Source organism: Pagrus pagrus (assembly GCF_965226575.1).
Source record: "Pagrus pagrus genome assembly, chromosome: 5".
In the NCBI taxonomy this organism is placed as follows: Eukaryota; Metazoa; Chordata; class Actinopteri; order Spariformes; family Sparidae; genus Pagrus; species Pagrus pagrus.
Window position 1 is genome coordinate 25,006,008 of NC_140189.1, and position 15,800 is coordinate 25,021,807.

The 15,800-nt window shown below is 41.1% G+C and overlaps 2 protein-coding genes and 1 long non-coding RNA gene across 4 annotated transcripts; 1 reads left to right on the top strand and 2 right to left on the bottom strand.

Annotated features, from left to right (window-relative positions):
• Positions 1–956: 956 nt before the first annotated feature.
• LOC311257652 (uncharacterized protein) lies at positions 957–6,468 on the bottom strand. The gene is made up of 4 exons (XM_084353407.1): positions 6,067–6,468; positions 4,741–4,841; positions 4,586–4,661; positions 957–3,133 (listed from the first exon to the last, which is right to left on the bottom strand). Exons 1-4 carry the CDS (start codon positions 6,359–6,361, stop codon positions 2,343–2,345), a joined length of 1,263 nt encoding a protein of 420 aa, XP_084209533.1. The 5' UTR covers positions 6,362–6,468; the 3' UTR covers positions 957–2,342.
• LOC311257653 lies at positions 6,334–13,277 on the top strand. Of its 2 annotated transcripts, none has more exons than XR_014622648.1 (4): positions 6,334–6,408; positions 10,845–10,924; positions 11,059–11,126; positions 12,871–13,277. It is a non-coding gene; the product is annotated as an uncharacterized lncRNA (long non-coding RNA). The 2 variants fall into 2 exon arrangements; XR_014622649.1 differs by lacking the exon at positions 6,334–6,408 and adding an exon at positions 6,424–6,489.
• Positions 7,334–11,322, bottom strand: smtnl1 (smoothelin-like 1). The gene is made up of 5 exons (XM_084353406.1): positions 11,006–11,322; positions 8,764–9,470; positions 8,546–8,660; positions 8,242–8,393; positions 7,334–7,990 (listed from the first exon to the last, which is right to left on the bottom strand). The coding sequence occupies exons 1-5, from the start codon at positions 11,087–11,089 to the stop codon at positions 7,606–7,608; spliced, it is 1,443 nt and encodes a 480-aa protein (XP_084209532.1). The 5' UTR covers positions 11,090–11,322; the 3' UTR covers positions 7,334–7,605.
• Positions 13,278–15,800: the final 2,523 nt, after the last annotated feature.

Here is a 15,800-nt window from a genome sequence, read left to right on the forward strand (position 1 = left end):
GCGACATCACCGAGTTTTTCTATCAAAGAGGGGGCGGGATCAACACGCGGGCTTTACCGTAAAGACGGACGCGCGCGCACACACTTGCTCTTCTCATACAGGTGTTTGTCACAAGTTTTTTTTTTTTTTTCCCAAACACAGGTCCAGCTGTTCAGAAGCCAGCAGTCAGATTTGGGAATTTATCCCCTTGTATTCCTGCCAAGACGACACACACACACTGATAAGAGGAAGCTTGTGGTTATAATAAAAAGAGAGGAGGGGAGCAGGGGGATTTAAATCCTGTTGCAGTGGTTGAACAAGTAGGCTACCTCCCACCACCTCCTCCTCTCTCCTCCCATTTGTTTCCGTCTGTCGCTCCCTCTCACACACACACACACTGATGTCATTTCATTGATTGCCCAAGAACAATAGCCTGAGAGGAAGCAGCATTTCTTGGGGAAGTACAACAACTAAATTCCACACCAACACGACGAAACTATTGGCACATGAACCCACTGCCAGTGACCGTCATCACATCCTACTCATGTGCATGATCAGTAAATAACTTCATGGTAATGACCTTCTTGTACTAATCAGTTGATTTACTGTACATGAATCATGCTCGACCGCTCAACTATTTAGGGATCACTGCACGACCCGACCACCCAACTGTCAAACTGCATATTCAGCTTAATTCTTCAGCTTTTACAGTAATGATTGTGCTTTTATTCCCGTCTATTTGTGTTTAATGTATTCCTGACTTGTAAGATCTTTGAGGGGAAGAAATAGCAGCCTGAGAAACAACACTTAAGTGTGGGCAGGGTTGGAAAGAGGAACAATGCAAGGAATTTCCCCCGGTTTCCTCATGTGTCCCCCCACAGTGCCACAGTATGTGTAAACCTTAGTCACAATGATCACTGGGAGCAACAGCAATGCTGCTCTCTAGAGGTGCAAAATGAGACTTGTCACACGTTGAAAACGGTTAAAAAAAACTATATTTATTCATAATTCTGCACTCAGATTACAAAAACGCAGACAGAATCCACCCTCGGTTGATTATTGCCTCGTCTGAAACCACAAAAAGAGGAAAAGAACAGCTGCGAGAGAGATCACACTGGAGGTAGTTTGCTTTTTAAATATACACACACACCCACAAATGGGTAAAAGATGAGTAAACGCCCTTCTCCTTATGTCAGGTATGCAGCTCGTTACACAGTAAACTAAACATTTTAAATTCCTAATAAGTTTTAATGTTCAGATCGATGAAGCCAAGTCTGAAGTTTGGTCTCAGATGTGTGATTATCATACGTACAGTAGGGTTGGGTTTCATGGCAATACAAAACTGGGAACCATATCATAACTGGATGCTGTCCCTTTTTGACAAAGTTGCATCGCTGAGATACTTTTAAAAGGGCTCTGTGGGACTGAAGTGCTGTGCTGGAAGCCGGTCGTCAGTTTATGTTAGCGGACTCCATTTCCAAACAAACGTCAGCTACTGTTGCTCTCTGTAAGCGGAGCGGACAGAGGCACGCGAGAACGTGCATGAAGTCACATCCTTTGAACTGTCGCAGAAAACCTAACCTGAGTCTTTCACAGAGAAATTCAAAGTCCAGCAGCGTCAAACAATTCACACACATCTTCCACAAGCTTATGTTCACGTCAAGTTAAAATATGCTCACATACGGCCGATATAAAGTGATTAATACATGGAAATTGCTACAAATTGTTACATAGAGCCCCTTTAATATAAATACCCTCATTTGTTAAATACACAATACCTTAATTAAAGCTGAAGTAGACAGTTCTGGAGAAAGATAGTTGATTATTGAGTCTCACTAACAGGTTGTCAAATACTGATGCTTTGCCACAGGGACGCTGGCCAACTCAAATCCTTCAGTATGAGACTCAATAATCAACCATCTTCCTCTAGAAATGTCAACTTCAGCTTTAATTAAGGTATTGTGTATTTTGGGCAGTAAGCCGAAACAAGAAGAAACAAGACACACAGGAGTTTGTCTGCTTTTCAGACAGCATGAAAAGGGTTTGAAGGTTTTGAAAGTTGTTCTTTTACTGCTGGTTTTTCCTGAATTAATAAAATAAAGGGCTCTTTAGAGTGAACGGAAATCATGCTCGTTTTTGCCCTTATTTTGACCCACAACAGTCCGATGACTTCACTGGAAGGTTGTTAAGATATTCACTTGTGTACCTGTTGGTTAATGAGATCATTTGACACATGAAAAGTTACCGTCAAGTAGCAAAAATAGATACACAAAAGAACAAGACCATGAGGTACTGCCACAGGAAACACATCTTCTCCAAAAAAGACACAAGTGTGAGCAAACAAACATGCTAAAAAAACTCGGTCAGAGCACTCCGTTGGTGTGTGTGATCATGTGCCTGCGCAGGTTGCTGGGGTTGTTGAAGCTGGCCGTGCACTGATTGCAGGTGTACGGCTTCTCTCCCGAGTGAGTCCTCAGGTGGATCTTCAGGCTGCCGTTCTGCGTGAAGCGTTTCCCGCACTGCATACAAGCGTACGGCTTCTCCCCGGTGTGAATGCGCATGTGTATTGTCAGCGTGGTCTTGTTGACGAACGACTTGCCACAAAAGGAACAGGGAAGCGGCATCTCCCCGGTGTGAGTCGCACGGTGTACGATCAGGTCTTCGCGGCTGAGGAAGCACTTGCCGCAGAAGCTGCAGTCCAGGGATTTGTTGACGTTGTGAGGGAAGACGTTCTGCTGCTGGGGGAACTGGCTGACATGACTGGGATGACCCACATGACCATCAGCTGCTACTACTGGTGTACTTAATGCAGGATTCAGTGCTGTCGAGTGATTTCTCTCCAGTTGGCTGCTTCTTGCCAATCCAACGCCGTTATCCTGCATCCCTCTCATCGGGGCTCCGTCATTGGCACCAGTGGTAAAAGTCAGGAGGCTGTCATGGGTGACGTTGTGGTCAGGAGACAGAGAGCTGAAAGCCTGGAGTTCAGAGGCGGTGAAAAGGCTGTCGCTCGCCTCCTGCAGAGGCCCTTCCCCTCGTCCATGAACACTCACGATTCTCAGCTCCTCATGATTACCTGTCAGGCAGGAGGACTCTAAACTCTGAGTCCCTGTGTCAACACCACCCTGTGTACACTGGTTTCCAAAGTCATCATGACCTAAAAGGACAAATCACAAAGTGACATTATAAATTGTGTATGAAACTTCTTTACTGTGACTTATGAGTCTAAAAAGGCAAGAAGGTACATTCTTTACATAGTTCTCATACTTATGGTAGTCAAGTGTTGACTAAAGGTCAATATTACATCAACAGTAATGTTTACCCAATGACTTATGACCTCGTCAAGCCAATACTGGACTTTAAACAGCGACGTAGTCATGGCTTGAATCAGGCCCTTCGTCATGTCTCCATGCATATTGTTTTGTAATAAAACATCCTGAGAGCTGACTCACTGACACTCAGCATGACACACGCTTCAGTAAGATGAAGGTTAGTGTGTTTTCCTGTTCAAAACCCATCTTTTTTTCCCTTAACCTATGAATTATCATCATGAAGATCTGACAACACATTGTTTTTTCTTTTTTCTTTGTATCTTATTTTTGTTGTTTGTGTTATGAGTTTATGTATCGATGTGTTTTACTTAACTTCCTGTTTTTATTTTGAAATTCTTTTGTTTCATTCAATCTCTGTAAAAAGCGCTTCAGTCAACGTTTGTTGTTTTTAAATGTGCTTCATGAATAAACTTGACAAATAACAACACCAGGGGTGCCATTTCGGATATTATTTGTTCATAAAAATAAATAAATTTAAATTTGAGAGGTGGCAATAGCTCAGTCCATAGGGACTTGGCTTGGGGACTTGAAGGTGGCTAGTTCAAGTCCCACTCAGACCAAATAAAGTATAATGTGGACTAGTAGTGGAGAATGCTAGTTCACATCCTGGGCATTGCTGTAGTGCCCTTGAGCAAGGCACCGACCCCTAACACTGCTCGTTGGGTGCCGTGCATGTGGCAGCCCCTTCACTCAACTCCTCTGTGAGTGAAAAAAAGAATTTCCCTTGCAGGATTACAATTAAATTAATACGTTTTAAAATATATATTATTTATATCATTTTTGTTTACATATATGACTATTATTTTTACAAATAAATATTTAAATGTTTAAGCAATGATCTGTCTGAGGCAGGATAAATGCCTTTTCAAACTCCTTGTTTAAAGCCTATTTTGTGCAAATATGACCCCCTATTCACAAATTATGTCAACAAACCTCCTGAACACACTAAACAAACAATGGATTTGTGCCAACGTCATTAAAACACATGAAAGAGTCGTACTGTTGCACCTGTTGATATATTCCTTCCATTACAAAGAAGACGGCCAATCACACCAGGCCAGATCTAGTCACATGATGTCGGCAGCTTTTTGATCAGTCTTTTCGGATATGTATTTTGGAAGCAAAAAACGTATCAGGTTCTGATCAATGATCTGATCTAATCGATTGATCAAGGACCTCATTGTGTGCTCATGAGTAAGACACATAATTCACATTAGCTCATGAGGGCTGCCTAACTGAAATTACAGGCTTTACATGATTAAAAACAGGCTACTCACCTCCAACTGGGCCACATCCTCCAACATCGTCTTCATCTTTGATCAGGATGACATCTGGATTCTCCACATCTGGCTGCTATCAAGTAAGCATACATATGCATGAGCAAACAAAGCTTCACATTAACTTTTAGTGAAAGTATCTGTAATGTATTTACCTTCACCGGAGCGACAGAGGAGGAAGTCTTGTTCTTTGATTGTAGAGAAATAGAAGCAGCTTCTGCAACAGTCTTTTGAGCCTCTGGTGGCTTAACGACAACTGGGGAGAAGAAAAAGACATAATGTCTTTGAATATATTAATATAGAGACGGATATATTTCTTGATTTGTGAGGAAATATGACTGGTCACATTGAGTCAACGATGACTTGAAAGCAAGATAAACTAGTTTTAATAAAATTGGACATACAGGAAACAGAACTGTAATTACTGGAAATTACATATTCACTTAATAAACTCAAGCTTACCAAATTATAATTGTAGGTGTTTTTTATGAGCACCTTGACAGCCAACATGTAATTAGAGATACAGTATATGGGGTTATAGCCTTAATAATTAACTTTGCAGACACATTAAATCGAAACATGCCATGTAAAGTGAATCATATAAAAATCATATTTCATACCCCTAAGGCAGGCCCTAGCTACCAGTGAGGACACTGAGGTCATGTGCTCGGTATTTTTTCTGGATCTATATTTGGTAACATTTTATAATCATTACAATAAACTATTATATATGATAAAAAAAAAAGTTAATTAAACTTTAGTTAATAGTTATTTCACTGTTAACAAGCAATGACATGCTTTATATATTGGAAAATTATCTTTCGAATTGACAAACATCATGTTTCCAAGTCAATAAAGTCTCAGTTTCCCATAAAACTAATGAAATATAAGACTGAAAATACGTAAATTATGAAAACTACACAGCCAACGGTCGCGTTAGTGACGTCATCTCGTTGAACGGTCACCAAAACCCGAAACTTTAAACATTACAGAGCTGCTCCTTTATATTATCAGCTCACTGAACTGATGAACTGCCCTTTCACATAACTGCAGCTGTCAATATGACCAGTTTTATTGTGTTTTTTATCTGTTTTTAGTTCCTTCTCTGAGCCGTGTTGGCGGCCATGTTGGTGTTGATGACGTATATTGTGAGAGACGATGTAGTTCACTGAGCGGTTTGAGCTAAAGTAGATGGTATTTCACTTTAATTACGACAAAGTGCGACTTTTAGGACTTGGAAATTATATTTTTAAATTGGAACACGTAATATGTGTATTTTATGGCACAATTCAAGCGAAATCTAACAAATATTTATCTCTCTCCATTCACAAACATACAAAGTTTTTTTTCCCATGGTCGAAACCGGAAGGAGCGTGATTCCGTCTCTCTGTAAAAGTATCTGTAACTGTTAACTAACCTACAGGAGGAGGAGCGTTACTAACTACTCGAGTGAGTACTTTTAAAGTTAAAGTACTCGTTACCTTGTGACCTAGCCCGTGGTTTGGGGGTGTTTCCTCTGATGGGTGAGAAGCGGCTGGCCGGCCGGTTGGTCCTCGTCTGCAGCCGGAGGGAGAAGAGCTCGCTCCTCATCACCTTCATCCTCATCCTCAGGGTTTCGTTTTCCTTCAGGCTCTGGGTGAGATGCAGGCGGAGAGACGACGAGCTCTCCGAGAACAGCTGGCTGATTTCAGTCACCGCCGCCTTCACCAGCACGTCCATGATGGACAGGAGCTGGGACTCCAGGTTCAGGCTGCCCGGCGGCATGTCTGTGGACATGTTTCCCCACAGAGGACTGTGACAGAAGAGGCGCAACACAAACGATGGTTAGCTCACAACGAGGAAAACACAATGGCCTTTCCGGTAGCATGACGCCGATTACCGTAACTTCTAGAAAGCGGGGACAGGTTTGTTTTGCCTTCTGCTCAGATATCAACAATCAGCTATTATTAATAACAAGTCACGTAATATATTGTGTTATATTGCCTTATTGAGATATTAGAGGCAAAACTAATTACGATTTAACTACATGGTTATAACCATGTGTTTATAAATAGGCCAACCTCGTGTCAACTTTTTATTTTGTTAAGTTCATTTTTATTTATTGCTTATTGTTAGTCGTTATATTTATAAAAAAAATAAAATAAAAAAAAAAGCCCTACCAGTATATCAGGATGCAAAACAGGGGTCAACGCTGTGTCCAAGGTTATTCACAGAGGGAAAAAAAGCAATTGGAGAATGACAAACACTACACTGAACCCATGTGGACTATACTTCAGATGGTTTAAAGTCCACCTTGTAGCTAGGGAGAGTCTGCCACCTCTTTCTCTCGAAGCTTTTTATGCTTTGCCGTGAAGTACTGGTGCGTAATGTAAGTGGACTCTGTAGACAATAATAAAATGTATCTAGATCCAGTTAAGACATCATCTACTAGTAGCCCTACTGCTCCAGATACACTCTCTAATAACCATCATTAATAAACGGTAAACGTGTAGTCAAATAAACATGAGTTAAATGTGATTTAACTGTTATAAATAAACAGCATTTGTTCATTATAAGGTTGCAACTGATGTTTGTAATACTTTGTAAATGGTTAATAAATACGATGTAGTGTCAACTCACCAGAAATCCAGAACTTTTCCCTGTTCGCGTCATCAAAACAATTCATGTTGAAACTTCTATTAATTTCATCAAGTTTCCAATTCACAAGTTCATTAAATCATTTAATATTTTTCTCTATAAACACACAGCAAATGAAACTGAACATTTGTGCTTAATGTGATAAATACAAACATATACAACAACACGTCAGTGAATGAAAAAACACGGCACAGTACACTTCCAAACATGTAACTAACTGTAACATCACATTGCCAGCATTTGAGGTGAGAGTCAACCCGATGTGCCCCTTTTCTATTATTTCAGTAGTCAGTCCAACACCAAACTAAGACTTACTCATTGTCGTACCAACCACTAACAATCTTTTTGGTCTTTTCAGTCTTTCTGTTTGTCGTCAGTATATTTTAGGACTCTGCCTCGACGAACACTCCTCCACCCGCCTCCATCTCACAGCTGCCTGGTGTATTTTCTTCTTCAGCGGTTCCCTCTGTCTCCGTCACGTCCTCCTGTTTCTCCTCCCGGCTCTCCATCGTCCCGTTCTCAGCAGACTCTCCCTCTTCCTTCTCTGCTGACACCTCCCCAGCTTCATCTTCTCCCTTTTCTGTCTCTTCTCCCTCGTTTCCAGCCTTTTCTTTCTCCTCCTTTTCTTTGTCCTTCCTCTCTTTCTCTATTTTGGAGAGGCTGTGGCAGAGGGACTGGACGTATGTGAACACACACATGGGGTCGGGGTTGTTTCCCATCATGAGCATGTCACCCACTTCCAGCAGAGGGCAGCAGTCGGCCAGGGACCTGGGAGTGAAGTAACATGACGAGGACAGAGGAAAGGGGAGAACTGACGTGAGACTGAGCAGAGACAGACTGTAGCTACTTATAAAAAGACAGCAACCTTTTATTATATTAAGTATTGTGTGTATATTACCAAAACTTTAATGTTTTCACCTATTGTTGTTATTGTGTTAATGTTTTTATGCTGTCTACAAAACTAATTTCCTCTTGCGGGACGTGAGGGGGAAAAATGAAGGAGAGATTTAAATGCTCACTCTGCTGTCTGGAAGGCCAGAGTGAAGTTTTTCTCCCTCTTTTTTGGATCCAGGGAGCTGAAGTCGAACGCATCGGGAAAGAATCGATGGATCAGAGCACAGAACGCCATCCCGTCACACCAAGACGACGAGAAGTTCTCTATGTTGACACCCTAAAAGGTCAAAGGGCAGGAAGATGACACACAGGTCGAAGCACATCCACACCAAGGCTCATTTATATTATTTTCTAAGTCCATTAGTCCCAAATCTTGATGACAAATCTGTAAATTTGGTGCATCGGATGACGATTCTGTTTCAAACTCACCTCATATTTGCGAGTCTTGTTGTGACACCACTGAAGGATCTTCTGTTTGATGGAAGCTCCCGTAGCTAAAGCCGTTGTTGACCTCTGAATCTTGAAGTTGCGGGGCAGTGGTGTCCTAAAACAAATGTCACAATATAACACATTTTCCTTTATCAGGTCATATATATCAGTCACTGTTTACACCTATTTGAGGTCCTGCGTATCATACGCCGACTTACTCTGGTGCACCTTGTTGGAACTTGGCAATGATGTCGTTTTTGGCTGCTGCTCTAATAGAGCGGGCCGAGGGCCTCGGTCGAGAGAGAGCAGAGGAAGGAGGACCACTCTTTCTTTTGGGCTTTCCTTGCTTTTCTACCTCCTTAATCTTTCCTTTGTCTTTCATCTCTGCACCTTCGTCCTTGACTTGTTTTTTCTTCTCTGACCCTTTTGCAGCATTTTTATTCTTTTCTTTCTCTGCTTCTTTCGCCTTTTCCTCTGTTTTACTCTCGTCTTTCTCTTCGTTTTTGTCCTTCATCTCCTCTCCATCTCTCGCCTTTTCCTCTGTTTTACTCTCGTCTTTCTCTTTGTTTTTGTCCTTCATCTCCTCTCCATCCCTCTTAGTCTCACAGCTTTTGACCTCTTCCACCTCCTTGCCTTTTTTGTCCTCCTCCCTCTCTCCCTCCCCATCTTTATCTCCACTCGTTTCAGGATCCTTCACTTCACCATCAGTGGAGGCTTTATCTTGTCCAGCCTCTTCAACGTCACCTTCAACACGCTTCGACACAGCACTCTGGGGCTTGTCTGTGTCTCCGGCGCTGGCCTCCTCATCTCCTCCCTGTTCTGGCACTGAATCCTCCTCCCCCTTTACCCCCTGACCTTCTGCTGGCTCTCCTGCTGTAGGCTCTCTCACTGGGTCTTTACTCTCCTCCAGCGCTGGCTCAGCTGTCTGGAAGACAAGCAACAAAACAACTGAATTTAGCTGTGTGTCAAATTATGGACGTACATGATATTGGATTTTTTTGCAGATTTCTATATGCTGATATCTTCCAAACTGTTTTGACCAGTCCTGAAAAGAGTACAGTTACATTACTGCATACTTACGATTCAAATTACAGACTCGAAAAACAATTCCTAAAAGTACCCAGAAGAATGACTTAATTACAGTAATTTAAATGTAAATGTAATGAGTTACTTCCACCCCTGATTTTGACCGATGGCCCATGCCAATACTGATACATGCACTCATTTCAGAGAACATTAAGTCGCTCCTGTGGAGGAATTAATAAATTATTATTACGGTTTGTGCACATAATTAAAGCATCGTCTTGTTGCCCTGTCATATTAGCAGAAATGTTCATTTCAGGCTGATGCCAATATTTCATTTAGGAAGCCTTTATCGGCTAATATTAGTGTGCATCCCTATATCAAATCCATCTGCAAAGAATATTTGATAAACAGGTTACACAGCAACATTCACACTATCATATGTATTTATAATCTGTGCTTCTGTTGACAAATATGGTATGACTTTAATCTTTAATAAGATTCATTTTTTATTAAAGAGTAAAAAGAGACATCTAATATTCCTGCAAAATACTGATACTGATAAATAAATAACATACATGAGTGTAGTTATAATATGTTCTGGTGTTATCCTCCTTCTGTCCTGCTCCACTTCCACTGCAGAGATAGATTTAAACTTCTGTTCAGTAGGTTTCAAAAAGAGAATTAAAATAATCTGGTGACAGTCTCGTTCAACTTCTGTTTGAAAGTTAACATTATGTAAGATGTACTAAAATTAGTGTCCTCTCTTTACTCTGGGGATATCACAGTCCTCTAAGAGCATAATGTAATGTGAGACCTGAAGCTCTGCTCTGGGATTTGTTGAGTATCTCACACACTCAGATGATTAATATTCCTTTTGTAGTTTTTAAATCACTTCTGAACCTAAAATACAGCTCAGCCACCAATGACTCGCTACATTTAAATATCACATAGTGGTTTCTTATGCCAAGAGTGCTTTTTAACTAATCTGAGCCAAAATATGTACAATACATATTTAATGTGATTTTTTCTTTTACTTAATTCTTCAGTGATTTCAGATCTAAAGAAATGACCATAAACCATTCTTATTTTAGACATTAATCATATTTTAAATGTTGTATGTCTAGAAAAATATCAGTATTATGACCTACACCAGGTCAGGCCTCCCAGCGGTGACTCATCAGCGGGAATAGGAAACGCCACGCTGTGTTTTGTGTGTGTGCGTACACATGAGCATTACTTTGCATAACTTGTGCGTCTCTGTGTGTAACAACAGGTGTAACACAGCCTCTCTTGTCCCTGCTGTCCAAACACAACACCTGCCGTGGCCACAAATACTCATCCTGCCGATTCCTGGTACGGATCATAACACCTCTCACTGTACGAATGTGAAATTGTTTACAATATAATTCAGTACAACACATAAAAAACACAAACCTGGTTGTTGTTGTTGTTGGTGTCGGTCTGACTGGTTGTCTCTGTGGACGCAGGTGTCTCCTGGCTGGGTGATTCTCCGTCCATGATGTCCAGAACTGTCTGTTTATCCCCTGGATTAAAGGTCAAATCACACTTTTTTAAAAATAAATGCCCCAGGACTCTTAAATGAACTCTTCCGTCTTCCCTAGAAAGCTTTCATTCAGTGAAAGATGAATCCTCTTCACATGAACCCTGCTTCTCACTACTCTACTTTGCTTCCCCCGTCTCCCTTTCTCCCCCTCTCTGTCAGCACTGCCCCTGTGCTTGAGATGTGTGTGTTTTGGTGTGTGTGGTTTGTGGATATCCTCCTTCAACCCCTTTCACCCGACACCCCCGCCCTCTGCTTTGTGAGGATTCCTATGCTTCTTTATCTGACCTTTTGGACAACACAGGGTCCTGAAATAGAGCCGCAGTGACATAGGCGCAGTCCAACGGGCCAGACAGCTGCGTCTGCTGTGGAAACCGTGGCTGTACACACACGCGTAGAATACACACGTGGGTGCGTGCATGCAGTCCTTTAAACATACAATCTGCCGTGCCCTTTGCACTCTCAATATAAAACCCTGTCAATCAAATCTAAAGTTATTTAAGTATACATATTTAGTGCCAAGTATTTTATAAAAATTTGTCACGTCTGTAGGGTCAGACAGTTAGCTTAGCTTAGCATAAAGACTGAAAAACGAATGGAAACAGCTAGCCTGGCTCTGATCAAGTAACAAAATCTTCCTCCCAGACCTCTAAAGCTCGCTAATTAATAGGTCGTATCTAGTTTGTTTAATTAATTCAAGAAATGTACTTCGACTATTTCTTGGCATGTTGCAGTGAGCTAATAATAACAACTTAACAAGATATTGTGTTAATAAGTGAGCTTTACAGGTGCTGATAGGTGGATTTTGTTGGCTTTGAACAGAACCAGGCTAGCGGTTTCCCCCTGTTTCCATTCTGCTAAGCTAAGCTAAGCTAACTCTCTCTCAGCTATAATTTCATATTTGATGGACAAATGTGACAGTGGTATCAAACTTCTCATCTAACTCACAGCAAGAAAACAACTTTATTTAAAGGTAAGTTCTGATAACACTTTTTTGCAGACAAATCATTTAAAAAAAAATAAAAAAATAAAAAATACATCTACATCACTGCATGTAGAAATGTGCAGAATAAAAGTAGCCTGTCTCCTTCTCTTGAAAACATTATTATTTGTGAATTCAAAATGTTTATCGGGTCCAAAATGATTGTTTTCTTTAAGAATTCTGATGGTCGGTTTCAGCTTCTCACAAGGTTCGTCAGCCAACAGCATGACGCCGTTGGTATCACGTGGTATCTGTGTTTCATCAGCAGCATCAACAGTCTCAGAAGTTGCCAGTTATATCTGAGGATGGCTGACCAAACGTTAACGTTTGCTAGTTCACAAACTGGCAACCATTTGAGGGGGCTGATGGTTCAAACAGCAGCTTAACTCTTGAGCACGTTTTAGTTCTCATGTATCTCCCGACACATAACCTCGTGTCTCTCCTCACTTTAATACTGTAAGTCAAGATCAAGTTAGTCAGTCAACTTTATAAGCCAAGTGATGTTACACATACAGAATGTACTCAGCTTTTTTTAGTTGCTCGTCACTACGTCATCCAAAGTGCTAAACAGAAATGAAAACTTTGTACTCATTTTCATTACGCCCTTGTCTTCAATTTTTTTATTAATACTTCCATAACTCAGCACATCTCAGCTTTCTGTCAATTTTTCCCTTACTTGTTGACTCATCTCCGCCATTATTTAGTTTCTCAACAAGTTTTTTTCTCTCTCTCTCTTTTTGTTCCCCATCTTTACAGACTTAAAGTAGATACATGGAGAAACAACACTAGTCCAGCTTTTCAACTTGGCATCCTGGATGAACAGTTATGTATCAACTCATTCAACACAAAACAGATGGATTTAAAAATAGATGTCTATCTTTATTCCCACTCTGTCTGTCATTATCTTCTCCTACCCCCCACATCCTTCTTCTCCTCCTCCCTTCTGTCTAAGTCTTGGGGGCTATAAATATGTCAGCGCCTTCTTGTGTATCAGTCCCACTCCCTCCTCCTCATGGCCCAATCACTGAAGCACAACTTTGCATCTGTTGTGCTTTGTTGGTAAAACTAGAGGACGTGATGCTATTAAATGGGGACAACAAAGGAGATGTTGGGAGATTTAAATGTAGGCTGTTATAACATAATAAAAGATGATGAAACAAAGAGTGTGTTTTTGTCTTACTATGTGTGTGTGTGTGTGTGTGTGTGTGTGTGTGTGTGTGTGTGTGTGTGTGTGTGTCCATGGGTGGAGTCAAATGATAACATGTTAAATCCTCTTTGTGATTGTCACTGTCGTTTTTGTTTTTTTTGCCGAAGTTCAGGGATCATCTCAAATTATTGTCTTTACTCTGAGTGAAGTCCCTCACGACAGTCACTCTCCTTACTTATCTGTGTGTGTGCGTGTGAGAGAGAGGCTGCCGTGGATGCATAAAGTGTTGTGGTGAACCACTCTTCCTGTTGTCTTCTTCTTGGACTAGATGCATAAAAGAAAGCAGCATCGTGAAATGTGAAATTTGTTTTCAGTGACTTACATAGTGAAGAACAATCAAAAACTCTTGTAGGTCAGACAAAGAGGAACACAAAGAATTAAAAAGACGTTGCTCAATTTGATGCCGTTGGTCTTAAGTGTGATTCCCATTCATTGTTTATGTAAACAGCCAAATGCCGTGTAGACCTGGTTTGAAATCCCGCTGCCGACCAACATTCATCCAATTGAACATGAGAGTGTAGCCTGCTTGTTAGGCATCACGTGTCTCTGTGGACACGTACTACAACTGTGAGCTCAAGGCAACAACTCAAATATGGTCAATGTATATATTGTCCAAATTATCAAACTGAATCTAAAGGAGTCTTTGACCCTGACGTGATTTGAACACGCAACCTTCTGATCTGGAGTCAGATGCGCTACCGTTGCGCCACAAGGTCTGCTTTGATGCCCATGGTGGCACTTTTCTCGGATGCCGTACATGTGCAAAAGCTATCAATGCCTTTACTTTAAGTGTGATACTTTTGGCTGTGTCCAAGAAATGTCTCCGTTTGCGGGACAAATAAAGGAATTCTGATTCTGAACCCACTCTACCTCTTCAGCTACAGCTTACTACTAGTACTACTTGTGGTGCTACTACTAGCTGGGGATCAACTTTTTTGATGACTGGACAACCAACTCTGCCTCCTTATTTGGAAGGAATGCACGCTATAACCATTGCTTTCTATTTCCTGAAGATATTCCCTCATTTGGTGTTTACGTTTACGTAACTTTTGCATTCATTAGCCTGGTGAATGGGGCAGAGTTGGTGCTACGACAGTATTTCAAAGTGATGCCATACATGTTTAACTGTGAAGCTAACTCCATGTGATCCACAGGTCATAAATTAGCAAACATATGACCCTGACGTGATTTGAACACGCAACCTTCTGATCTGGAGTCAGACGCGCTACCGTTGCGCCACAAGGTCCATAACAATTTAATGCATTGGCACTTCAAAACAATGCCAAAGATGTACAACAGCTATCACTGCAGCTGAATTCAAGACCGAGCATAACACGTACAACATCCAACAAACAGCACATTGGATTTATTTCAGCTTTAAGGTTTTGTTCTCAGTGCAAATTTACCTTTAACTGGCTCTTATTTTGAAATTCCTTTCCTGTTTCAGCATTAATATCACATTTGGCGCAGCAAACATTTTGTTATGCGAATGGTTTTGCATGTGGCTTTAACACACTGAAGGCTTTGGCTGAAAGCATCCACGCATTAGTCATGACCTTCATCTTCCAGAAGATATTCCCTCATTTTGCGTTCCGTTAAAATCATTTATATTCATTGATGAAGGTTCTCAGTCATTCAGGTCATGGCAGATCTAGGTACTGCATCATAGGCAACTGGACTTGTTTCAGTTTCTTGAAGATGTCTCACTTCTCATCCAGGAGTCTTCTCCATTTCTAACTCCTCTCCAGTTGGTTCTGATATCCAGTGTAGTAACATTACTTTATCAGCCACAGGTCATAAATTAGCAAACATATGACCCTGACGTGATTTGAACACGCAACCTTCTGATCTGGAGTCAGACGCGCTACCATTGCGCCACAAGGCCTATAAAAATTTGATACATTGGCACTTCAAAACAATGCCAAAGATGTACAAAAGCTATCACTGCCGCTGAATTCAAGGCTGAGCACAACACATGCAACGTCCAACAAAGAGCATACTGGATTTTCACCTTTAACTGTTTGTTCTTGGTTTAAATTTACCTTTTGCTGGCTCAAATTTTGAACTTCTATAAGCCATTTTGCCCTGCAAACATTGTATTATCTGTGTGGTTTAGCAATAACGAACTGAAGGCCTTGGTGCAAACCATTTATGTGCTAGAAATGATGTATTAAGTGTTGGAGTCACATAAGGACATAGTATTCATCTTAGCCATGAGGTTGGGGCATCACCATTGGTGAGACCACCGTCATCAGGATACAGTATCATTGTATGAAGGCTCTACAACCCACTCTACCTCCTGAGCTACAGCTTACTACTACTAGCCAACTACGTTCTGATTACTACTAGTGCTACTACTAGCCGGGGATCAACCTTCTGATTACTGGACAATCCAATCTACCTCCTGAGCTACAGCTTACTGCTAGTACTACTTGTAGTGCTGCTACTAGCTGGGGATCTAATTTTTTGATGACTGGAC

What these genes read in the sequence shown, in the direction of transcription:
- LOC311257652 (XM_084353407.1), bottom strand. Translation starts at nt 6,361, where the DNA reads ATGTCCACAGACATGCCGCCGGGCAGCCTGAACCTGGAGTCCCAGCTC. An exon ending in ACCACGGGCTAGGTCACAAG is followed by an intron (nt 4,842 to 6,066) that starts GTAACGAGTACT and finishes TCTTCTCCCCAG; the next exon opens with TTGTCGTTAAGCCACCAGAG. An exon ending in CCTCTGTCGCTCCGGTGAAG is followed by an intron (nt 4,662 to 4,740) that starts GTAAATACATTA and finishes CTTACTTGATAG; the next exon opens with CAGCCAGATGTGGAGAATCC.
- smtnl1 (XM_084353406.1), bottom strand. Translation starts at nt 11,089, where the DNA reads ATGGACGGAGAATCACCCAGCCAGGAGACACCTGCGTCCACAGAGACA. An exon ending in CCAACAACAACAACAACCAG is followed by an intron (nt 9,471 to 11,005) that starts GTTTGTGTTTTT and finishes CTTGTCTTCCAG; the next exon opens with ACAGCTGAGCCAGCGCTGGA. An exon ending in ACAAGACTCGCAAATATGAG is followed by an intron (nt 8,394 to 8,545) that starts GTGAGTTTGAAA and finishes TTGACCTTTTAG; the next exon opens with GGTGTCAACATAGAGAACTT.